This window comes from Mustela lutreola, chromosome 12, assembly GCF_030435805.1.
Source record: "Mustela lutreola isolate mMusLut2 chromosome 12, mMusLut2.pri, whole genome shotgun sequence".
Lineage (NCBI taxonomy): Eukaryota > Metazoa > Chordata > Mammalia > Carnivora > Mustelidae > Mustela > Mustela lutreola.
Genome location: NC_081301.1, coordinates 30564489 through 30591092, shown reverse-complemented (window position 1 = coordinate 30591092; position 26604 = coordinate 30564489). Strand labels below are relative to the sequence as shown.

Here is a 26604-nt window from a genome sequence, read left to right as displayed (position 1 = left end):
AAAGGGAGAGAGAGAGAAGCAGACTCCCAGCTGAGTACGGAGCCCAATATGGGGCTTGATCCCAGAACCCTGAGATCATGGATCTGAGCCAAGTGCAGACGCTAAACTGACTGAGCCACCCAGGCATCCCCACATACACTGGTTAAGCCAGCGTTTTCTTTTCTTTTTTTTTTTTTAAAGATTTTATTTATTTATTTGACAGACAGAGATCACAAGCAGGCAGAGAGGCAGGCAGAGAGAGAGAGAGGAGGAAGCAGGCTCGCCGCTGAGCAGAGAGCCCGATGCGGGACTCGATCCCAGGACCCTGGGATCATGACCTGAGCCGAAGGCAGAGGCTTAACCCTCTGAGCCACCCAGGCACCCAAGCCAGCGTTTTCTTAACTGCTAAATAAACTTACCATATCACGAAGGAATAACATTTTTTATATAAAGTGAAGAGAAAGGAAGGGAAAGGATAGATTTTTTTTTTCAATAATAATAATACTGCTTTCATATGTACATAGTATTTGATTTCAAAGAGCTTTTTACAAATGCTTATTTGGTTCTTTCACCAGTATTATGAGGTATTATCCCTATTTTAAAGACTTAGAGTTGTGATTTGCAAAAATCATAGAAGTCATTGAATTCATTTGTGTATGTAGATATGCATTCATGCCTTTGAAATTTGCGGTGTTAGAAACTCAAAAGCTTTAAAAGGCTTCACAGTAAAAAATCTGCTTCCTTCCTCCGTTCCCCAGCCATTCAGGTGTCTTTACTAGAGGCAGTCATGTGATGTTTATTTAATCTCCCAGCGATTGTTTTAAGCGTGTACAAGCAAGAAGGTACATATATTCTCTTTCTTTCCTTTTTTAAAACTGATGGTAATACACTGTGCATATTGATCTATGCTTTATTTAAAACTTCTATTGTAAAATATGGCATACGTATGTACACAATTCAAAGAATACTACATCTGTGTACCTAACACCTAGAGTATAAAATAGAATATTGCTGTATTACCAGTGTGGAGCATTAACCCAGCTGTAGAAGGAAAGGGCTGTAGTGCCATGATTGCATAAAAGCTTATAAAAGAAGATACATGGAATGGTTTCTGAGTCAGAATCTTTCAGTTTCCTGGACAGTTTACAAGATTCCCTTCAGGGGGCGTCAGTGGGCAAGAGCTTGAGTGAGTCCTGGGGAACCCAGGGCTTCTCATGGAGGAGACACCTGGCAGGATTCTGGTGTTGCCGTGTATGGATGACTGGCAGGGACGTGGTCAGAGAAGGGCCTGCTCTGTGTTCTCTCCTTCTTATCTTGCCAGAGCTGACCTCTAGCTCTCAGAAGTCAATTAAATGAGTGTGCTCAGAGTGAGGCAGTAGGACATGAGGGGAAGAGTGGGGACACTTCACCACCATATGGTAAAGATGAGCCAAGTGTGGATCAGAGTCTGGAGCAGGCTTACCTGGGCATTCTGTGCCCTGTCTAAGAAGGGCATAGGGGCATTAGACCTCTTAGTAATTGGTAATCACAGCCATCGATAGGACTGTGCAGAGTGAAGCTGTTCAGTAGGACTGGTTGCCCTCGAATAGAGCTGTCACCCTGGTATCTAACTTGTGTTGTATCTTTTCCAACAACAACCAGTTCTCTACTTCTCCTCTACCAACCAGCTGTTCCACGACTCAGTTCACTTCTGATGCTCTCCACTTGGAGTTAGCCCAGATGATACAGAATGAAGGCACAGACCCACAAGACACCACCTGACAGTGAGGTTCCCTGCGTCTTCTCCCAGCATACTTCCAGCTTGGAGATTTTTACAACCTCCCCTCAGGCTTCAGAATTTGCAAATAGGACACACGGCGCTACACTTACCGTTTATTGGGAAGGACGCAAATGGGCAGCCAGATGAAGAGGCGTAGAGGGCGAGGTCCGGAAGGGTCTTGAGGAGTTTCTCTTCTGTCTCCATGGTATCAGGTGCACCACCTTCCCAGCACGTGGGTGTGTTCACCAACCTGGAATGCTCCTGTTCAAAGTTTTTTATTGCGGTGTCATTATTGGTTAAATTATTGGCCGTTGGTGACTGAACTCCATCTCCATTCCCTCTCTCTCTTCCCTGTTCCCAGAAGTTAGGTGGGTTGGTTTGGGGTGGGAAGTGGAAGTTCTGACTTTACCGTGGTTGGTATTTCTGTTGTCAAACTGGTCCCTCCCTTCTTTCCCACAGTGAATCTCACAGTGAGTCATTCCCTTAGCATATAAAAGATTCTCCCATCTATCAGACAGTTCCAAGAGTTTTAGGGGCTCTGTGCCAGGAGTGGGGGACAAAGACCAAATATATCTTTTGTTACCCCACAAGTATCCTAGAAATTAATTTGCCTCCCCTTCTGTATGGAATAGTCTGCTTCTTGTATTTTTGTTTTTATTTCTTGGTTTTACTCTCTCATTTTAGTCTATTTTTCAGTAGCTTCTTGAAAAAGGGTACAAGATGTTAAAAAAAAAAAAAAGCCAAAAACTTTTGAGATTTAATGTTTGAAAGTTGTTTTTTTTTTTTTTTTAAGATTCTATTTTTACATAATCTCTACACCCAGCATGGGGCTCGAACGCACAACTACAAGACCAAGAGTCACATGCCCCACTGGCTGAGCCAGCCAGGTGCCCTGAAATTGTTTTTATCTTACACCTAATACTTATAACTTCTCAAGTACATATTTCTAAATGGGAAATAATTTCCCCTCAGAATTGTGAAAGCATTGCTGTGTTGTCTTCTAACTTCTAGTCTTGCTGCAGAAGCCTGAAGCCATTCTGATTCCTGATCCTTTTTGTAAGATCTATTTTCTGTCTATTGAAGTGTGTAGAATCTTTTGGTCAGTATAGTGGAATTTTACATTGTTACACCCTTTCTTAGAAATTTACTTATTTCTGATTTGAGAAATTTTCTTCAATTAGCTTTAAAAAAATTTTTTTTTCCTTAGTAATCTCCACAGTCAATGTGGGGCTTGAACCCACAACTCTGAGATCAAACGTCACATGCTCTGCTGACTGAGCCAGCCAGGCACCCCTTCTTCAGTTAGTTCTATGATGATGACTTCTTTTCCTCTCTTTTCTATTTGTATTTCTGTTATTTAGTTATTGGACATCCTGGACTAGTCCTTTAATTTCTTACCTTTTCTCCCATTTTCTATTTTTTAAAAATTTTGCTATGCCTTCTGAGAGATTTCTTCAACTTTATCTACCTCCCCTTTTTTGAGTTTTTTTTTTTGTCTCTGCTGTAAAGCTTTATTTATTTATTTGAGAGAGAAAGAATAAGCAGGTCCCGGTTCAGGGGAGAGGCCAAAGAAGGGAAGGAGGGAGGGAGAGAATCTCCAGGAGACACTTCACTGAGTCAGGAGCCCGATGCGGGGCTTGATCCCATGACCTTGAGAATATGACCTGTGCTCAAATCAAGAGTTGGGTGCTTAACCGACTGAGCCACCCAGGCGTCCCTGTCATTTTAATTTCTATGAGCTGATCTTTGTTCTCATGGTGCTCCTTTTTTAAAATTCTTTAAATCATATCTTGCTGCTTTTTTATAATTACAGTATCTGTGCCTGTGAAATACTGGTTGGTGTTCAGTCTGCTGTAAGAATGAGATATCCTCTTTTATTCGTTTTTATTCAGTGAGTTGTAATCTGTTACTTTTGTTGATGTTTTTTTTTTTTTAAAGTTTATGTGGCCTTAGAAGGTGAGTTAGGGAGTATTCCTTCTATTCTCTGGATGACTTTGTGTAAGAATAGATTTTTCTATTTATTGAATGATTGGAATGAATGTGTTCATAAATTTTCTTTTTTTTTTTTTAAGATTTTATTTATTTGGCAGAGAGAGACACAGTGAGAGGAAACACAAGCATGGGGAATGGGAGAGGGAGAAGCAGGCCTCCCACTGAGCAGGGAGCCTGATGTGGGTCTCGAACCCAGGACCCGAGATCATGACCTGAGCCAAAGGCAGGTGCCTAACGACTGAGCTACCCAGGCACTCCCATAAATTTTCTTTTTAAAGGACACCTGGCTCTGAAACTGTCTTTGAAGAACTTTTTTTGTTTTTAGATAACCAGTTTAATTCTTTAATGATTAAAATACCATTCAGCTTCCATGTCTTGTTCCAGTTAAATTCGATAGTTAATATTTTTAAAAAGTTACTCATTTTACCTAAGTTTTCAAACTTGCTGTCTTAAAGTGTCTTATAATAATCCTTCATCACCTGTTAAACCATAATCCCCACCGGATGTAGTCTTTTTCATTCCTAATGGGTTTTTCTCTCTTTCTGGATTACCCTCCTTTGTAGATATGGAAGTCTTTTCAAAGGGCCAGATTTGGCTTTATGGATCCTTTCTTTGTAACTTTGTTTCCTATTTCTGCTGAGATCTAGCTACATATCCATATCTATATCCCCATGTATCTGTATCCATTCTTCTGTTTTTTCCATTCTTTTTTGTTTTCACTGGACATATTTCATTATTTTTTTTTTCTAACTTCTTTAATTGACTCCTAGGGATATCATTTTAAGTCCTTTTTTTTTTAAGACTTGAGAAAAAACTTGAAGTGTTTTTGTCTTGTGATCTTGGGCTTTTTACCTTTGTTCATATTCATCTTCCCTTTTTATAATTATCTGTTGTCAGGATTAAGTAAGGCAAAGGTGAGTATTTTCACACAGTGGGTGCAGAGTAAATGGTTGTTACATGTTTTGAATTTGGCACATTTACTGAAGTGATTTCTTTCCACCCTAGTGCACACGCCTATGCTTTGGGCATCCTGCCCTCCGCATTGCTGTCAGTGTGCAAACAGCTGTAATCGCTGTAATCAGTAGCATCAGCAGCCTCTGGAGTCTAATATTTTCCTCCTCTGCTCATGGTTTCACTGAGCTGGACTTCCTTGGCATAGTAATTTTATTTTCTTTCCTCGTGTGCCATTGAGAACAGTAGCCATGGTTTGTTCTCCGAGTTCTTAGTCTGACCTGCAGTGGTGCCATCTCGCCGAGGAATGCTAAGTTTCTCCTACAGTCGGTCACAGTTGTGCTCAGTGCCCACTGCTGAATCACTTGTTTCTTCTCATTGGATTGGTATGGTATCTTGCCTTTGTTGCTGGGCCTTTTCTTATTCTTGAAACAGCTCTGTAATCTTTCATTAGCCACTTTTTCTCTTTTATTGCCATTCCAACTTTGGTCCCTTATATCCCGTCAAGCTGGGGTCAGCAAGGATTTTCTTTAAAGGTCCAGATGATAAATATTTTACACTTTGCAGACCAAATGTGGTCTCTGTCACATTCTCAATCCCCACACGCCTGCTGAAATGTAAAAGCCATTTCTGACTTTAGTAAATACGAATTGTTAATTTTTTTTCTGGTGCCTAAATTTTTAAATTGTGAAATAGAATATATATTTAAAAATGCATGAAAACTTACACACTTGGTTTGATGCACAAAAAAGAAACAAAGTTTTGTGAATCCTATCTCCCAAATCAGAAATAGAATATTATCAGTACTTCAGAGCTGCCCTTTGATGTTCTCCCTGACTGCATCTTTCCTCTACCTACCTAGTATCCTGCATTCTCTTTGCTTTTAAAATGGTTTTACCACATATGATAAATCTCTTAATTGATTTTGAGTTTTGTATAAAATGGAATCATCTCTCTATGTACCTTCTTTTGCTTAGCAATTACCTTTTTGGGATTCATTCATGTGAATGCACATGGTTCATTCAGTTTCACTGCTTATTGAATTTAATTTTTGGACTTTTACAGTGCATTTTACTGTTGATGGACATTTGGATTGTTTCCAGTCTTTTGTTCTCATGAGTAATGCTGCTTTGAATGTTCTTATTTACATTTCCTGGTGCACATGTATATGAGATTTTAAGGGACCTTACCTACCAGTGAAATTGTTGGGCCCCTGCAAGGCTAGCTTTGTTAATATTACCTATGTATTTATGCTTTTGTTCTTTATTTGCATTTCAGATCTTCTTTATGAGATCATTGTTCAACTGCCTTTATGATTAACTTTACTGTTAGCCATTGCATGACAAATTCTTAAGTTATTACTTCTTCCAAATTACTTTTATTTTACCCTCATTCATGAAAGATATTTGTCTTTATATAGAATTCTATTTTATCTCAGCACATTGTGGGCATTATTTCACTGTCTGACTATAAATAATTTGGCTTCAGTATTGCTTTTGAAGACACTTGTCCCTCTTATTCTTACCTCTTTTAAAAGTAACCTTTCTCTTCTTTCTGGCTGCTTTTAAAATATTCTTTTTTGTTATTGCTGTAAAATTCCACTGTGATATTTCTTTGTCTAGATTTCTTTTTAATAATCCTGTTTGGAATGTATCAGGCTTCTTGAATATTTAGATTAGTATCTTTTTTTAGTTTTCGAAAGTTTGACAAAGAATTGCTGAGAATATTGCCCTTGCCTCATTCCTTTTACTCCTTCTTGAGGTCCAGTCCAAGTTTTCCAAATTCTGTCACTTCTGTCTTCCATGTCTCTTCATCTTTTTTTCCCTGTGTACCACCTCTATACTCTCTGCTGTGGTTTGAGTTAATTTCCTTTGACTTGTCTTCCAGTTCCCTAACTCACCTTTTGTTTATCTAATTTGCTGTTAAGTCTGTCTATTGCGTTTTTAAATTTCCTTTTATTTTTTATTTTTTGAGGGAAAGAGAGAGAGTGTACAAGCCATGGAGCGGGAGGGGCAGAGTGTGAGGAGGAGAGGAAATCCCAAGCAGGCTTCCCGCCCAGTGCAGAGCCCAGTGCAGGGCTCTATCTCACAACCCAGAGATCATGACCTGAGTCTAAATGAAGAATAAGATGCTCAATTGACTGAGCCACCCAGGTGCCCCAAGTTTTTTTTTTTTTTCTAATAATACATTCTTACCTATTCGAAATTCTGTTTGGTTCATTTTCTTCCTTCCTTCCTTTCTTTTCTTTTTTTTTTAAAGTTACTTCTACCCTTGAGAGACGCATACTTCACTGGCTTATCCAGCCGGGTACCCCTGCTTGGTTCATTTTCAGATCATTTTGTTCTACTCATGTTGTTTTGTTTGCTTATTTGTTGTAGATACATGACTGAGTGAGTATGATCTACTTATTTTTTTCTCACAAGTGTATCTTGGAAAATGTTTGAGGTCGAGGATAATAAAGTTGGTTTCTCCAAAGGAGATTGCATTTGCTTCTGTCAGCTGCCTAGGGGCCTTTCCAGTCCTTGGCTCTTAAAATAAACTCTGGGCTTGAGGTTTTTCAGAACACCCAAGTAGTATTTTAAGTTGTAATTACCCATGTGAGGGCTGGCTTGTGGCTTTCAATTCTCAGGGGAGATGTCTTTCTTCCCTCTCTTCAGTGCCATGGCTCAACACAGCATTTTCTTTCCCACTTTAAATAGTCCCTGTGGAATATGGAAACTCATTTCTAGTTTCCCCTCATGTTGAGAGTTGTAGCTTTTTGAGGTTCCAGCTTTCCCAGGGTCTTCAAACTCCCCATCTTAGGTAGGTCAGCATTGTTTGTCTTCTATTCCCAGAGGCCTGGAAGGCTACAAAAGTTGATAATTGAATTTACCCAATTTGGTAAACACTTTTCAAGGTAAAAATCAGCTTTAGCCAGCTCAGTTGACCTTTCTGTGTTCCTATCTTCATATAACTTTTATTCTGAATATTCCTTGATTTCTTGTCAACTTATGAATGCATTTGAGAGAATATTTTAAAATACTTTTCCTGTAATTTTTGTTGTTTTCAGTGGGAAGCTTAGCACAATCTCTGAGTCTACAGTGTTGCTGGAAGCAGGAGAGTCTAAATTTTTTAAATTTCATTTTTATTTATTTATCTTTTAAAAGATTTTATTCATTTATTTGTCAGAGAGAGAGTACAAGCAGAGGGAGGTGGGGGGAAGCAGGCAGAGGCAGAGGGAGAAGTAAGCTCCCTGCTGGGCAGGGAGCCTGATGTGGAACTTGATCCCAGGACCCTGAGACCATGATCTGAGCTGAAGGCAGAGGCTTAACTGACTGAGCCACCCAGGTGCTCCTGGTTTTTTTCTTATTTTTATACTCTGATTTAGATTTTTTTGTTCTTGGGAGGAGTGATCATGCCTGGGATCTCTTGTGCAGTGTCAGTGTTGAGGGGACACTCAGCAATACAGGTAGATGTGCAGCCAGAAAAACTTTGGAGAGCTTTGATTTTACATGTTTCATATAAAATTATGTTTTTTAGTCTTTCTAGTTATTTGGTGAGGTTGGTATATTATTATAACCTCTATTTTACAGATCAAACTAAGACTTAGGGGAAGAATCTGGACCCAAATCTAGTAATTAGTTGGGCTGAGATTTAGATTCATGACTTTTGACTTGGTTCTGTGCCCTTTCCACTACGGCATGTTGCTTTTTAATTAACATTGTGGACATTTGACATCCCTTGATTATTGTATCTAGATATGAAAATTCTGGGGAAACCACTGGATTAATAATATCCAGATGAAATTATCTCTAAATTATCACCTGATAGAAATTGTTAGCTGAACGTTCACTTCGCTTAATTTTTTTTATCAGTGACTTAAAACAATATATTGACTTCTGTTAACAGCAAGCAGAAAAGAAGAAAATGAGAAATACAGCACTGTGAAATACTTTTGTTGTAAATATAAGTAATTTTTGTCTTTTCCAACAGGTGTGTGTGTAATATAGATTGCAGTGGCTACAGTTTTAATCCTGTGTGTGCTTCTGATGGGAGTTCCTACAACAATCCTTGTTTTGTTCGAGAAGCATCTTGTATAAAGCAAGAACAAATTGATATAAGGCATCTCGGTCATTGCACAGGTAAAATCCATTCTACTCATCCAGAGACCTGTCTTTAATATTCTGTGTCTGAAATCTTATTTGTCATTTAAGTAGTGTTCCATATTTGTAAAATGAGAAGTCTTTGATGTTCTATTTGTTTCTTCTATTACTTTGTATTTTAGATTTCTTTGTTGTTACTAATTCAGATTTTTTTTCATTTATTTTCATCTTCTTAAGACTCAAATGATGCTTTTCTGTTGATCAAGTAGTTACTAAGCCCTTCCTAACATAGACTTGTAGATACATTTATAGTTCTTAAAGGTTGTCTCAAATTTATAGTAATGATTATAGCTGTTTAATAGTCAACTTATTTTAATTATAGTAAAACTACAAGCATTACCATATATTCATATTTTTTTCCTAGAGCATAAAAGTTCACTTTGTTTTCATGTTCTCTCAGTAGTTTTTGCCCCTACATATTTTGTACTGTTAGAGATTTTGGTGTGAGGTTATAGAATGTAAGGAAAACTTATTACTTTTAGTTTAAAATTCTTTCTTACCAAGAAAATTCTTTTCTTGCTTTTTGTCATAGTTTAGAGCCACGATGCCAGCTAAGAATTTGTTTGTTTTCCATTTCAACTAGAAATATCCAGTCACTAAAGGCAGAACTTCTCAAGTTCCTTAGTAATACACATATGGGCTAGGATAATGTGTTCTTTCCTAGTAACTTAAAACATACAAGAGCTGACACATTGTCATAGACTCGCAGGTCTTTCCTGCTTACAAGCCCCAACCCTCCTGCCTTTTTTGGACTTATTAAGGGGATATGTTTTTATCTAAGCTGAGGGGAAAATGTTGTAAGCCAGAGTTTAGTACTTTTTACTGGTAAGAAATTATTTGTGAAATACAACACTAGGGATTGCAGTATCTCTGCTTTAAGCTACTAGAGAATGCTCAAGAAGCTCCTCAGAGGATTTCCAGGTGCAGATCAGATAGGGTGGGAGAACACACCATTTGCTGATAGAGACCCCTTGTAGGTAGACACTCTACCTAGCCTTGCTCTTAAAGTGCATAGTTTGTTTTTCTTTCATAGAGTGGCATTTAGAGCCCAAGTTGAAATAGTAGCTTAGAGAAATAATGCCTTTTATGAAGAACTGGTTCATGATTGAATGGTTCTACTTGCAAATTCAAACTTCAAGTAGGTCAACCTTGAGAATTTTACTAATTGAAATTGATGCCTATTTAGAATCCTTTGGAGTAGTTGGTCCTTAGCTTTTTTTTTTTTTTTTTTTTTAAAGATTTTTTTTATTTTTATTTATTTGACAGAACACAAGTAGGCAGAGAGGCAGGCAGAGAGAGAGGAGGAAGCAGGCTCCCTGCTGAGCAGAGAGCCCGATGCGGGACTCAATCCCAGGACCCTGAGATCATGACCTGAGCCGAAGGCAGTGGCTTAACCCACTGAGCCACCCAGGCGCCCTAGCTTTTTTTTTTTTTAAGAGATTTTATTTACTTATTTGACAGACAGAGATCACAAGTAGGAAGAGAGGCAGGCAGAGAGGAAAGCAGGCCCCCCAGCTGAGCAGAGAGCCCGATGTGGGACTCAATTCCAGGACCCTGAGATCATGACCTGAGCCAAAGGCCGAGGCTTAATCCACTGAGCCACCCAGGCGCCCCTGGTCCTTAACTTTTATCTTGGTCCTTTTGGTAATACTTCCGTTCATACCTAATCACACCTTCCCTTTCCTTTCTCACTATGTAGTGGGACGCGGCAGCTTGTCTTCCAACATGCATTTTTGACATTTTTTTTTTTTTAAGATTTTATTTATTTGACAGAGAACACAAGTAGGCAGAGAGGTAGACAGAGAGAGAGAGAGGAAGGGAAGCAGACTCCCTACTGAGCAGAGAGTCCAGTGCGGGGCTTTATCCCGAAACCTCGGGATCATGACCCAAGCCGAAGGCAGATGCTTTAACCCACTGAGCCACCCACGTGCCCCCAACATGCATTTTTGGTTCAGGTACAGTGTTCCCAGTCCAAATACAGTTCAACAGTCTGGGGTCATTTCTATCTAAGTTTTGTCTGATAACAAAGCTGAGATTCCACCTTTATTTTAATCTGATATGTTTCCAGAGAAACAGTGGTAGGAGAGATACATCTTGAGATTATTGTCCCTTGGAGAGAGGGCTAATCCTTTGCCTTTAGGGTCTGTGTTATTTTAGCTTGCACAGGGAAGACTTTTTAAGGAGATGACATTTGAGCTGAAATCTAAATGAAGTTAGGTTGTTCATCTTGCAGAACGTGTATATATTTGGGGTGCCTTGAGGCCTGAGATAGAAATGGCACAACAGATGAAGAGAATGCTGGGAAATGTGAGCAAGATAAGTGGACAGAGTTGGGAAGGACTGGAGCATTTGGAATATTTGGGAGCTTCATGGTATGACTTAAACATCCCGTGTGTCTTAATCTGAAAACTTTTCTTTTATAGACACAGATGACACTAGTTTGTTGGGAAAAAAAGATGATGGACTACCATATCGACCAGATGTGAAAGGTACTGAATCGTGATTTTCCAGATTTCGGCCAACTATTGAAATACGGTCATGAGCTGTCCTTCGTAGCTCTATTTCCATTATAATGATCATTCCAGCTTTGCTCTCTCTAGCAATACATTATGGAATATATTATTAATAATATTAAAAAGCTAAGCTGCTTATTCTCAATTTACAGAGTTCTCTCATATATACTTTAATTAAAATTTTGATTGAGATACTGCAGATTCACATGTAGTTGTAAGATATTACACTGAAAGATCCCTCATCTTTGCTTTTTATTTTTTTTATTTTTTTTATTTTTTTAAAGATTTTATTTATTTATTTGACAGAGAGAGATCACAAGTAGGCAGAGAGGCAGGCAGAGAGAGAGGAGGAAGCAGGCTCCCTGCCGAGCAGAGAGCCCGATGTGGGACTCGATCCCAGGACCTGAGATCATGACCCGAGCCGAAGGCAGCGGCCTAACCCACTGAGCCACCCAGGCGCCCTCATCTTTGCTTTTTAAATCCTCTTTACTTCTTTAGAATATACTATTAATGCTTGCCCTCTGTGCACAGGTCTTTGATCCTTATTCCCTCTGCCTGGAACTTTTCTCTAACTAATATTCATCCTTTCAGTCTTAGCTTTTCCCTTAGTCATTTCCCTTTGGGAAGTAATCCTTGACCCTAAGTCTAGATTAGGTGTGTCTCTATATACTCTCCTATGCAAACACTTAACCTACTTTAATTATAATTGTCTTTTTTACTCATCTGTATCCCCCTTTAGGCTCTGAGTTTTGTGAGGACGGGAGACTGTGTCTGCATCTGTCATATTGACTTTTGTATTCCTAACTCTTGGTAGAATGTTTGGCACATACTTAGGTGCTCCATACTTGTCAAAAGAATGGAAGAAACTCAAAGAAACTGTAGGATTTATTGGTACAGAGTCTTATATGTAGTAAAAGAGCAGCAGGGATTGGATTCCAGGTATCTTGACATTAACTCCAGTGCTCTTTGATTTAATATGATTCTTAAACTACTCTGAGGCCTAAGGACCAAGGGGAACATTGAGGCTTTATGAGGCTCTCTCTAGTGAACTGAAGCAGGTCTAGATCATGGGACTCCTAGTTTGAGACTTAAATATAATTGCTCTTTCACACATGCATCTTCTACCCATTTGTTAGGTTATACTAGTGGAGAATTGTTTTTAGGTGTGTGATCTACCTTTTATGCCTAATTTCGAAAAAAATGTAAAATGAGAATAATAATAGTACCTATCTCATAGTTTTATAAAAATTAAATAATATAGGGGCTCCTAGGAGCTCAGTCAGTTAAATGTCCGACTCTTGGTTTAGCCTCAGGTCATGATCTTATGGGTGGTGAGATCAAGCACCAAGTTGGGCCCTGTGCTCAGTGGGGAGTCTGCTTGAAGATTCTCTCACTCTCCCTCTGCCCCTGTCCCTCCTTGCATGCTTACTCCCTTTCTCTCTCTCAAATAAATAATTAATCTTTAAAAAATTAAATAATACCTGTCAAATGCTTAGAAACAGTATTGGACATACTCTTAAGTGCTTAAAAAATAATAACTTATTATCATTGAACAATTTGTTATTTTCTTCACTGGAATCCTATCACACCCGAATCATTTATATCCCATGAGCTCCTGAAGTATCAGTTTCCTATGTTGATACAAGTGCTGTTTTTAAAATAGAAAATCTCCTGTATTCCCATAGGAGACATAATACATCAGCTGTAGTTTTATTCTCTATACTGTTAGTACATGACCAGAATATGAAGGCTATTTTTCAGTAGGTAGAAACTCATATTTAAGGTAATTTGGGGAATTGTATATGCCCTAAATACTTGTCTGCCTTTGATAAAACTACAGCGGTAATTTAGTGCCTAGGCCACTTTTGAGATACTGAAAATTCTTTATACATAAGAATTGACCTGTAACTCAAATGAAATTAGATCTAATTTATTATGTGCCTACTTTATAGTCGTCATTTCATCAGACCCTGTTAGTGGGTAGAAAGATACCAAATACATGACATCCATCTTTAAGAACCCTTTCGTTTAGGGACGCCAGGGTGGCTCAGTTGGTTAAGCAGCTGCCATCGGCTCAGGTCATGATCCCAGCGTCCTGGGATCGAGTCCCACATCGGGCTCCTTGCTCAGCAGGGAGCCTGCTTCTCCCTCTGCCTCTGCCTGCCATTCTGTCTGCCTGTGCTCGCTCTCTCCCTCTCTCTCTCTCTGATAAATAAATAAATCTTAAAAAAAAAAAAAAGAAGCCTTTGGTTTAGTAAGAAATGAATATAACCCTCTAACAAAGTAAAAATTTGTTATTGTTATAAATGTGGTTAAAAGTGCAATGGGAGTTCAGAAAAGGAGATTACTATTTGGTGGCAAATTGTGAGGATCTGAAGAACTAACGGAAGAGGTGTCTTAAAAGCTATGTTGTCCTAGGAAATTTAAACTTTATTTGTAGGCAGTGGAGAATCACTTTGAAATCAGCTTTGAAAAAGATAAGGCTGCAAAGTTAACCAGTTGAATGAACAGTGCCTGTCAGTAAGATGGTGCTTATTATTATATATATTGGACTGAAGACGGGAGATCTGTTAGATAGATTCAAAGGGAATAGACTTTGGCTTAGATTAGAGGGATAGAGAGTTTAGATGACTTGGATGATGGTTTCTATTTATAAAACTAAGGATGTTGGGAGGGGAAATGTGTTTGAGGTAAGGTAAGGGAGAAGTTGATGTGGAGGTGAGTAATTTTGGAGTTTGAGTTGCTTGTGGAACTCTCCGCATGGCTTCATTTAGCATAAATTTGCAATCTTCGGAGATTGAGGTGATAGATAAGTGAAGTCCTAAGGATGAGTAAGATAATAGAGCTTCATTGTTTAGACTCTTGCACTCTTGAGATAGGGCTAGGATGACTGATAAATCAAATCTTTAATTTCATTTCAATTAATTTAAATTTAAATAGCCACATGTGGCCAGTGGCTACTGTATTGGGAAACACAGACATAGAACATATCAAGAGTGGTAGAAAGTTCTGTTAGACGGTACAGTTACTACAAAGGAGAGGAGGCTTAGGATGAAGCAGAAACAGGTTCCAGGGAATACCTAGAATGCTGCAGTGGCACAGAAGCCAATACGGAGGGGTCACATAAAGGTATCAGAGGACAAGCATTGAATCTGAAGACAAGGGAATCATTGGTTATCGCAGAAGAAGGAGTTTCTCTAGAGTTATAAATATGAAATCCAAATTGTGAAAGAGTTGAGAAATGTTGCAGTAGTGGGTAGTAGAGGTCAAAATGTAACTATTTTGTATCCCCCCCCATTTGCTTCTATTTTTTGTCCTCACAATCATTTGTAGGAGGCCTTTAGTACATTTTTGTGTCCCCAGTACACAACCAAGACTAGGTAGGCAGGCAGGCATCTAGGGATGGAGGCTGCAAAGTGAAAAGCAGCAACACAGCACCAACACAAAGCTGGACAAATTGGAAGAAAGTGCTTAGTATGGAAGATTTTTAAAGTTGAGCTTTTGGAGAATAGCGCTCATGAAATGGAACATTTGACTGTCCAGCATGGTGGCTGAATTGGTGCTTTTTTGGGCTATTGGGAAATTTCTGATAAATACTGAAATTGCAGTGTTGGAAGCAGTGTTGTAGTTGTTGAAGCCACGCAGGGTATGATGGTTGAACATGAGGGATGTGGGAGATGGGTATGTGACATTTTAAAAACTTGATTGTAGAAAATTTCACGCGTATATAAACAGAATAGTATAATAAACCCTAAGTTACACAATACATACCTTCAGCAGTTTCCAGCATTTTGTCATTCTTATTTTGTCTATATATCACTACCCACTTGATTTTTATTATTCTTATTTTACAGGTTTGTTTTTGTTTTTGTTTTTGTTTTTGTTTTTTATGGAGGTCTAATTTCCATTCAGGGAGCTACATGAATGTTAAGGTATCAGTTTTGAAAAATGAATTTTATTGGAGTCTCTAACATTCCCATCTGCCCAGGAAGCTCCTTTGTTGCATGTGACATTTCGACATGACCACTTTTATCCAAAGGATATTTTCCTACAGCCTAACATCTAACCGTAACACCTTTTTTACTTCCAAGACTCTCTTGCTTCATTCCTGAGGTTCACTTCACCCCCAGCCCCCATCCCATCTTTGGCCTCATCTTCTCAATAGTCTCTGTCCTCCTGCTGACCAGGGATGCCAGAGAAACTGAGGTATTGGTATTATTTTTCCCATTTCTTGGGGACTCCCATTTGCACATCTTTAATACAGCTCTTTTGATGTGCCCTTTTTAAAATGGTCTTGATAAAGTCCCCTCGTTGAATGGTAAAACTGAGCCAGTTGCTAAAATCTTGTGGGAGATCTGAGAGTGTGTGCTGTGGGGAGTCATGGGGAGGACTTTTAGAAGGCCACCTGGGTGGATGGTGCAGACCCCTAAGGGATGAAGGTCATTGGGAGAGGAGAGTGGAGTATGATCTGGAGGTGACAGGGGAAAGTGGAAGGAAAAGGGATGTAGGAAGTAATGTGATCTTGGTCTATCAGGGAAATGAAAGGAGTACTTCCTAAGGGGATGGTTGAGGAGGTGGATGAGTTTATTCACATCAGAAAATGTGTTTCACGGGGCCGTGTGGAAAGGCTAGGAAAGGAGAAGTTAGGGTTTGTATGGAAAATAGGGGGTTTTAGGAATGAGTTGGGAGCTTTTGGTAGGTAGGCTTTTGTACCTGCCTTTATACCTTTGATGGGGTCTGAGGAGACTGGGGTTAGGGAACGATGTATGGAGGGATATGTTCGTGACAAGGCTTGGGGTGCAGGGTAGTATAGGGGAAACAAGAAAGAATATATTAAATATTTTAACTGTAGGGATCTGTAGAAATGAGCCTGAGAGTTCCTGGTACAGTGTTGATGTGGTTGTTGTGGCCTCAGCAAATGACCTAGCAGGTGCATGTTTTGGTTGTTAATAGCAACTCCTTATGCTTTATTTGGGTTGTGCATTGATGGACCAGGACAGCCCTCCAGTGGGACATGCCTTTGCAGATAGGCCATCTGCAAAGGTTTTCTTATAACATCATTGCTTAGAACCATACTCTCCTTTGTATTTGAAAACACTGCCGCTGGTGGTAGGTTTTGTTTCTGAATGCCTCTGTGGGTGGAAGGAACCACTGGGTGACCGAGTGTTCTCTTTATATCTCACACACACAAACATTGTTCAGAGACGAGCACTTGCAGCTGTTCACAGAGCCTGTCACTACTTGCCTGAGGGCATTGTTTGGAGAAGACCATTCTGTGTCCAGTTCTTGCTGTGAGAGACTACATCACTGCTATGGTTTCTGAAACTGTGCTTCCTGATGTCTTAAAGCCTTTTTCCTTTTCCTTTTTGAAGTTAATCTAATTTACGTGGTCCAGAGAGCAGGTGCTTGGACGTTCTGCTTTTGTCCATTTCCTACACATCTCCCAGGGCAGTGTGGTGAGATAATAGTGGGATGGTTCAGAGTTTGCTCTATGGAATCGGACTTGGGCTACACTTAAAGGCTGTGTGGCTTGCTTTTGCTGAGCCTCAGTGATCATATCTATATAGCTGGGATGCTAATATCTACTGCCTAGGATTACTCTGATTATGAAATGCTGTATCACTGGATTTTTCACTTGGAGATGTATGTGTATATATATATATACATACATATCTATCTCCACTTTCACTGGATATATCACTTGATGTTACTGTGGTGACTGTTGATACTTTTGTTTTCTGTTTTCATTGTTGGTACCGGGCTGTGGTGAAAGGTCTCACCATTGGTGAGTCTACCTGTATCTAGGTCATGGTTAATGTGGTTCATGGCTATTCATCAATTCAGTGGTTATTGCTTGTGTGCCCTTCCGTGTGTCAGCCGCTTTCACGTATTTGTGTTAGTATTTGATCCTCGTTACAACCATGTTATCCTCCTTTTGCAGATGAAGAAGCTGAAACTGCAAATTTGTGGCTCATGTAGAATAGCAGAGCAAGGACTAGAATGCAGGCTTTTCTGACTCTAAGCCCTGGTGCTCTTTTTCTTGTATCATAGCTATTCCAGAATTCTCTTCTGCCCTCTTGCTTGCTTTCTTCTCTTACTTTCCTTCAGAACTTTAATGTACTTTCGGCTGTCACCTTGGTGAACCTTTGTTCTCTAGCCTTAATTTAGAGCTTAATCTTAAGCTCTAGTTTCATATATTCGTATGTATTGCCTGGAACATAAAAGGTGCTTAGTAAATACTTTTGGATGACTCTAGCTAGTCAGAGGTCTAAAAATTTTTTTTAAAGATTTTATTTATTTATTTGACACAGAGAGATCACAAGTAGGCAGAGAGGGAGGCAGAGAGACAGAGGGGAAAGCAGGCTCCCTGCTGAGCAGAGAGCGGATATAGGGCTGGATTCCAGGACCTAAGACCATGACCTGAGCCGAAAGCAGAGGTTTAATCCACTGAGCCACCCAGGCATCCCTAGAGGTCTAAATTTGAACTCCGCTTTACTACATTTTTCTACTGACCCTCCTGTCATTAGGCTCATTTTTAGAGTCTTTTTTTTTTTTCAGTTTTTTTTTTTTATTTTGGTGAGATGTATATAACAAAATTTGCCATTTAAACCATTTTAAGTGCATAGCTCAGTAGTATTAAATGCATTCATGATGTTGTGCAACCATGACCATTCATTTCTAGAGCTCTTTCATCTTTTTTTTTTTTTTAATTAAAGATTTATTCATTCAGTTGAGAGAGAGAAAATACATGCACATGGAGGGAGGAGCAGAGGCAGAGGGAGAGAGAGAATCTGTAAGCAGACTCACCGCTGAGTGTGGAGCTGCATAGGGAGCTCGATCCCATTACCCCGAGATCACGACCTGAGCACAAAGCAAGAGTCAGATGCTTGTTTATATGACTGAGCCATTCAGGGTGCTCCTAAACCTCTTTGATCTTGTAAAATGGGAGCTATACCCAATGAACAGTAGCTTTCCACTTACCCTTCCTCTCAACCCTGTAACTATCATTCTTTTTGTTTCTATAATTTTGGCTACTCTAAGTACCTCCTCCCAGTGGAATCGTACAGTGTTTGTCTTTTCGTGTCTGGCTTATTTCAGTGAACATAATGTCCTGGAGGTTAATCTGTATCGTGGCATAAGTCAGAATGTCCGGGGGGCCTGGGTGGCTCAGTTGTTAAGCGTCTGCCTTCAGCTCAGGTTACCATCCCGGCATCCTGGGACAGAGCCCCATGTCAGGCTCTCCGCTCAGCAGGGAACCTGCTTCTCCCTCTCGCTCTGCCTGCTGTTTCCCCTACTTGTGCTTCCCTCCTTCAAATAAATAAATAAATAAATGAACAAATAAATAAATAAATAAATCTTAAAAAAGAAAGTTAGAATGTCTTTTTTGAGGTTGAATAATGTTGCATCATATGTATGTACTGCATCTTGTTTATCCATTCATTCATTGATGGACACTTGTGTTGGCTTCTACCTTTTAGCCGTTATGAATGTTGCTGTGAATATGAGCATATAGCTATCTCTTTGAGACTCTACTTTCAGTTCTTTTGCATATATCCCCACAAATGGAATTGCTGGATCGTATGATTAATTATATTTTTAATTTTTTGATGAACCACCATACTGTTTTCCATAGCGGCTATATCATACATTTTCATCAGCAGTGCTCAGAAGTTCTAATTTCTTTGCATGCTTGCCAACACTTAAATATTTTGTTTTGTTTTGTTTTGTTTTGGGATAGTAGTCATCCTCATGGGTGTGGAGTACTGTGTTATGGTTTTGATTTGCATTTGCCTAATGATTAGTGATGTTGAGTATCTTTCGTGTGTTTATTGACCATTTTTTCTTTGAATTCATGCATATTTTCCTTGGAGGAGAGTCATTTTGTATAATTCTGTATTAAAAGTATCTTCAAAGGATAGTTCTGTTTGCTAAATGCCTAAAGTACATTGAAGGGGTTAGTGTTGGGCAATGTTTGTAAAGATGGTTATTGCAAAGTATCTAAAGAATGGGACTGGGAAGTTTGACCTTCAGAAAAAAAATTATTGGGTGGGATTTTTTTTTTTTTAAAGATTTTATTTATTTATTTGACAGAAATCACAAGTAGACAGAGAGGCAGGCAGAGAGAGAGGGAAGTAGGCTCCCTGCTGAGCAGAGAGCCCGATGCGGGACTCGATCCCAGGACCCCGAGATCGTGACCTGAGCTGAAGGCAGAGACTTCAACCCAATGAGCCACCCAGGCGCCCCTGTTGGGTGGGATTTATGGGGTAAACAGATAACAGGGAAATCAGTAGATAAGGAGAGATTTCATTCAACATAAGGAACATTTGATAATATTGGAATAAATTGTGTTGAGTTCTTCACTTTTGAAAGTGGTAAATTAGAAACAGGATTTCTGGGTAGTAGCTAAAGGGATTCCTTCATCAGACCAGATGGCCCTCAACAGCCCTTCTATCGGGGCGCCTGGGTGGCTCAGTGGGTTAAGCTGCTGCCTTCGGCTCAGGTCATGATCTCAGGGTCCTGGGATCGAGTCCCGCATCGGGCTCTCTGCTCAGCAGGGAGCCTGCTTCCTTCTCTCTCTCTCTGCCTGCCTCTCAGTGTACTTGTAATTTCTCTCTGTCAAATAAATAAATAAATAAAATCTTTAAAAAAAAAAAAAAAGCCCTTCTATCTTTTAGTTTTGGAGAGCTCATTTCAAAACATCTTCAAGCTGTATTTATTTTTTCTCTAATATTTATTCCCAGTGCTAAGCTCTAGCTTAGCTTTTCGTTGCCATAAGTTTGGATTATGTAGTAACTTTCTAATTGGTCCCCTGATCTTCCTAGTTCCCTTACCTCTTTATCTTGCATGCTGTTACCCAGTTAAATTTTTTAACAGCTTTTTGAGACACAATTTACATACTGTCAAGTTCACCTGTTTAAAGTGTGCAATTCAATTTTTTAAAAAAGAGGCACCTGGGTGGCTCAGTCAGTTAACTATCTGCCTTTGGCTCAGGTTATGATCTCAGGGTCCTGGCTCCTCTGGCATTACCCCTGCTTTTGTTGTCTTGCTCTCTCTCTCTGTCCAATAAATAAGTAAAATCTTAAAAAAAAAATGTAAAAGTAATCTCTACACCAAACATGGGTTGGAACTCATTGCCCTGAGACCAAGATTTGCATGCTCTACTGGCTGGGTTAGCCAGCACCCTCAATTTAAATTTATTTTTAAGTATATTTAGGATTATACAAGCATCATATCAGAATCAAATTTTAGGCCATTTTCATTACCCCAAAAGAAACCTCACACCCATTAGCTATTACTCCCTATTCCCCCTAACCACCAGATCTTGGCAACCACTTTCAACTATGTAAAACATGGCTTTTGTTGTGTTACTGTCCAGCTAGGAGGCCTTCATTGTCTTCCTTATCCATATGATTAAGAAAACATTTTAGGTGACACTTGGGCGAACTAGTTGGTTGAGCATATGACTCTTGGCTTCAGGTCAGGTCATAATCTCAGGATTGTGAGTTCAAGCTCTGTGTCTGGCACCATTCTTAGTGGGGAGTCTGCATGAGATTCTCTCCTTTTTCTACTCTTACTCAAATCAATCAATTAATCAATCAATCTTTAAGAAAACATTTCTCACCTGGAGTTCCTGTTTTTCCATAATCTGACTTCAGCTTATTTTTCCAGTTTTGACCTACACCAGTTTGAATATCCAGTTTGAATATCCAGCTCTTGCTGTTTCTTGCTTCTTCTCATCTGTTTCTTGTTCTTTTTTCTTTTTTTTAAAATATTTTATTTATTTATTTGACACAGAGAGAGAGATCACAAGTAGGCAGAGAGGCAGGCAGAGAGAGGGGGGGAAGCAGGCTCCCCGCTGAGCAGAGAGCCCGATGCGGGACTCGATCCCAGGACCCTGAGATCATGACCTGAGCCGAAGGCAGAGGCTTAACCCACTGAGCCACCCAGGCGCCCCTGTTTCTTGTTCTTATTGAGAATGCTGTGTGCATTCCTTTTGGTTTTCACTCTTCTTCCTTTTGGTTCCACTAGCTTCCTTTTGGTTTCCACTCTTCTATCTGAATAAATCTGTATATGCTTTGAGAGCTAACTTAAGTCCTGCCCTTTCTGTGAATTCTTCCCTGAGTGATATCACTTACAATGAGTTCTCCTTCAAGCTTGAACTTCCCATAGCACCCCCTATTATAAACCCTTCTTTTACATTTAATTGTTGACTCTCTTGTGGTAACTCTTCTGTTGTGTTTTTCAGTTTTTTTGTGTGTGGATGTTGATTCCCTGAATTGATTGTAAGCTTCTTAGAGGCAGGGACTGTGCATACTTTTTCTTTATATCTTCTGTAGCTTATTTGAGCGTATGGTTGTGCACAAAAATAGTATGTAAGAATAATGGAATGACTAGAGGCAGCACTGAGCAGAATGCTTAATTTTTTTTAAAGCCTTTTTTTTTTTTAAAAGATTTTATTTATTTATTTGACAGAGAGAGAGAGATCACAAGTAGGCAGAGCAATCGGCAAGGTGGGGTGGGGGCATGCAAGCTCCCCACTGAGCAGAGAACCTGATGCAGGGCTCCATCCCAGGACCCTGAGATCATGACCTGAGCCTAAGGCAGAGGCTTAACCCACTAAGCCACCCAGGTGCCCCCAGAATGCTTCATTTGAATTCTGTGACAACCACAGACTTTAGTCTACTAGACCTGTCCATGTTTTTACCAACTGAGCTATCTGCCTTCACACATGTCCATGTTTTTAGTTGGCTTTGCTTTGCCTAGAGCCTGATACCACATTCCGTCATTAATTCATTCAGTAAATGCTACTGGTGCTGTACTTTGTTTACTCATTTTTCAAAACCCTGTTTTGGATTTAGTGAACTTTCTCTTATTGCTGTGATGTAGCTGGATTCTCTGATAGCCTTAGTTCTGCATCATTCTCGAAATCTCCTGCTGTTTATAGGACTTTCTTATGGTCGATTAGTACATTACCACAGCCTCTAAAGACCTATACAGTACCATTATTATACGGACTATAAGATCTTATTATTATAGGTTGGTATATAACCCCAGTCTCTATAGTCCCACTATTATATACTTTGTGGTCTAATACACCATGAAAATATCATGTTCTGAGAAGTTGCAGGATGATGAGTGCTGTGGGAGACCGTTGCATTCCTCAAGTCACTTATGGGTTGATTGCAAATGTAGAATAGCACTTTTAATTTGAAACCATAGCCAGAAAAGTACTATGTTCTCAGTGTTAGGAGTTATACAGAAATGAATAATAAAAATGTCTAGATTCTTAAGGAGCTCACAGTCTCATGGTACACACTGAGTTTAAAAACCCAAACGGTTCTAAGACAATACCATGAGTATTGTAGTAGAGAGGTGGGTGCTTAGGATGATAGCCGCCCTGAAGTAGGGTATGATTTCTTCTGCTGTGGCAGAATTATAGTTTGGGAGCTGGAGGAGACTTTATGAGCCCTTTGAGGATAGGATATTTTTCTGTCCCCAGCACCTAGCACAGTCTCTGGAATATGGAAGGTAATTAATAAATGATAAATGAATAATCATCTATACTGTGTTGTCTTACAAGGTAGATATTGAGTACTTGAAACATGGCTAGTTGGAATTGAGATGTGCTGTGTTAAGAGCTCACCAGATTTTAAAGGCTTATTTAAGACAATGTGTGTAAAAAAAAATCACAGTTTTTTATATTGATTATATATTGAAATGATACTTATTTGATGTATTAGATTAAATATGTGATTAAAATCAGTTTACATATTTCTTTTTACTTTTAAAAAATACGACTACTAGAAAATAAAAAATTACGCATGTCTTATATTATGTCAGACAATGCTGATCTTACTCAGCTGCTTTCGACAAGGTGATTTGACCGGGGTCACAAAGAGCAGAGGTACCTTAAAATTGAGAATTTACATGTTGAATTTCTTGACTTCTGGTTTAGTTTTCTTTATAGCCCTAAATTAGTACAATGTAAATACATAAATTTTGAGGTTAAAATGACATCAGTTTGGTCTTATCAGGATTCCTGATAAGGTATTACAGTATCCCTGTAATCCTCTCAAAACTACGGGAAGTACAGATTCTGTTTCGATCCTGACTTTATAGTTATGAAATCTCAGTCTTAGGGTGGTATACTCAAGGTCACATAGCTAATAATGCACAGAATTTAAGTTAGAACTGTGAGAAACCGATAGGAACCTGGGGATCTTTCCTACATAATGACAGGCCTATAAACGTTGGGGACTCTTGAGTTCATAGAGCTGAGGATGAATGTATTAATGAATATACCCTCCCCCCGGAAAAGTTTAAAAATCCATTGCAGAATGTGTGGGTGTATGGATGAATATGTGCTTATGCAAGTACATGAGAGACAGAGACAGGGGGTTTGGGGGGAAAGAGAGGGATAAGAGAGAATGAATGCATGAAATTAATTTTGAGGACTGGGTCCTCATGCTTCCATCTTTCCTGCTTCTTTTATCTTTCTTTCCTGATTTTCTTCCCCTTTCTTTTCTTTTTTTTTTTTTTTTATTTTATTTTAAAGAGGGAAGAGGAGGTGGGAGGGAGGGGCCGAGGGAAAGGGAGAAAGAGAATCCCAAGCAGTCTCCACCCCCAGCCCAGAGCCCTACATGGGGCTCACTGTCAGGACCCTGAGATCATGACCTGAGCCAAAGCTGAGTCAGATGCTCAACCAAACTGATCCACCAGGCACCCTCTCTTCCCATTTCTGACATTGAAATTACTTATCAGACTCCCATTTTCTTCATTCAACTCAGTTCAGTTCCAATCAGTATACCTAAGTCTGAACAGATGTGTATCAGCAAGGTAATAATGGTTCCCTTTGGTTTCAGGTGATTTAAAATTCTATTTGTTCTCTGTGTCATTTGACTTTTTAATGCAATAACATATACAAAGAAAAACCAGTTTTAAAAAACAGCAAATATATTTTCATTTGAAAGAAAAAAATCAATATGCTTAATAGTTTTCATTCCAAAAATAAACCTTTCACCCTAAAATTTCAGAGTCCCATAACTTTCTTTCTGCCATTCCATTCTTTTTTACTTCAATTTCATAGTCCCCAGGTGAATTAGAGTTAAATCTCCAAAGGCCAGTGCTGTAATATACCATCTCTTGGTTATAGAGATGAACTTTCTTGTAGAGGTAGCATTTATTTCTTTAGCCAAGATGTTTATGTTTTGGGGGGGCAGATTTTTTGTAAACAATAGTAGCTCAGGGTGGTCATATCCTGCAACTATTTTTTTTTTTTTAAGATTTTTTATTTATTTATTTGACAGAGATCACAAGTAGGCAGAGAGAGAGAGAGAGAGAGGAGGAAGCAGGCTCCCTGCAGAGCAGAGAGCCCGATGTGGGGCTCGATCCCAGGACCCTAGGATCATGACCTGAGCTGAAGGCAGAGGCCTTAACCCACTGAGCCACCCAGGCGCCCCCCTGCAACTATTTTTAAATACTTTGACTCTAAACAGACTGCTGTGTTTATGTCAGAATGAGATCTCAGTTCTTACTCAGACCCCAATCTGGGCTTCTGGTAATTTCTTGTCCAAATTACCTTGCTAATTTATTTATTGTGAGAACTTTGAAAAGTCCCTATTTTTCAGTTTGCTTTTCACTGTTTATTGACCTGGTTTATGTTCTTTTAAGATGCTAGTGATCAAAGAGAAGATGTGTATATTGGAAACCACATGCCCTGTCCTGAAAACCTCAATGGTTACTGCATCCATGGGAAGTGTGAATTCATCTATTCGACTCAGAAGGCTTCTTGTAGGTAGGTGAACACCTCCAGGTCAGAGGTGAGGAATTTTTTCCTTCAGTCACTGCTCTGTAGAAAGCAATGAATTATGGATTAAATATTACCGAAGAGTAATAATTATTTGCACTTGAGTCAAAAAATAAATTAGTGGCATCATTTGGAAAGCACTGATAAGTATAGTATGCAAAATCAAAACCAGATGTCATATTAGGGTTTTAAGATTGTGGACTTAACATTTTTAATACATTTTTTTCATATAAAAATATGCCATATTCCAGCACTATTTTGGTTCAGGCAATCTGTCACAAGGTGATTTAGGGACTAAAGAATGTGTTAAGAACAGAGAACATGGAACTCAAATAAAACATAACACTAAAATAGATTTCTAAAAATAAGGGAATGGGGATGTGGAACCAGGTGTGAGGAGAGAAGTGGAAATGGGAAAGGTGTAAATCGTCAACTGTCTGATGCCAGAGAGGTTCTGCGACTTGTTCAAGGTCAGCAGCAGCAAAACTAGATCTCAGATTTCCTGACTCTCAGCCTAATGATCGTAATGCTTTTTGCTGTTCTGTGTCTGTTTGCTGGTAGCCCTTCTTGCTGTTGCTGCAAGCTGATCCTCTACCTCCTGTCGGTCTCCTTAGCCGGCTTATGTTTCCACAGACGAGGGGAGATTGCTGTCATTCTGCTCACTCCTGCCTCCTGCAGTTGGGCCAGAATCCTTTTTTCTCTTTCTTAGTCGAAACATCAAAACATGAAAAAATACTATTCTTTTATTCTGTCAACCTAGAAGCCAGTGGATCTTTCTCTCCAGAAAGTGAAAGAAAGCTGTTTGAAATCAGGTCTCCTCGTCCCTCTACCCTTAGCTCTCTTCTCCTGGCTTTTTCATCTTCCTCCTCTCCTCCTGCTTAAAAAATAAAACAAAAATACTACACACTGTTAATGATTAAACAATTTTTTTTTAAAGATTTTATTTATTTATTTGACAGAGAGAGATCATAAGTAGGCAGAGAGGCAGGCAGAGAGAGAGGAGGAAGCAGGCTCCCTGCTGAGCAGAGAGCCCGATGTGGGACTCGATCCCAGGACCCTGAGATCATGACCCGAGCTGAAGGCAGCGGCTTAACCCACTGAGCCACCCAGGCGCCCTGATTAAACAATTCTTTATTAAGCTTTTGACTTTTTCTTGATCAGAAGTGCCGCTTGACTTCAGTGGAGCTATCGCTCTGCTCCCACATCCCCTTTCTTGAATGTTAAAGAAACACAGCTGTACAGAGGGGAGCAGGCCAATTTTAAAACAAAATCATTTGGAGGAGTCCTCATATCCGTCCCACGTGCATGCATATCTTGATAGAAGTTCAGATCGTGATGTTCTCTTAGGATAGGGCATCTTTCAGGATACCTAAAAGTGAAGGATGAGAGAGGTCGATGTCCTGTTAGTGAAATGATACCAGGTCACTTTGCAGCATTTATTTTTCCAGTAATTGACAAGTG

General features: G+C 39.4%; 1 protein-coding gene across 2 annotated transcripts in view; it reads left to right on the top strand.

The window, feature by feature from the left end:
• TMEFF1 (transmembrane protein with EGF like and two follistatin like domains 1) overlaps positions 1 to 26604 on the top strand; it is an 85694-nt gene that overhangs the window by 47342 nt on the left and 11748 nt on the right. For both annotated transcript variants that reach the window (XM_059141406.1, XM_059141407.1), the window contains exons 6-8: positions 8654 to 8802; positions 11247 to 11312; positions 25008 to 25131. In XM_059141406.1, the coding sequence (XP_058997389.1) occupies positions 8654 to 8802; positions 11247 to 11312; positions 25008 to 25131 (339 nt within the window). The remainder of the gene's footprint in view (positions 1 to 8653; positions 8803 to 11246; positions 11313 to 25007; positions 25132 to 26604) is intronic.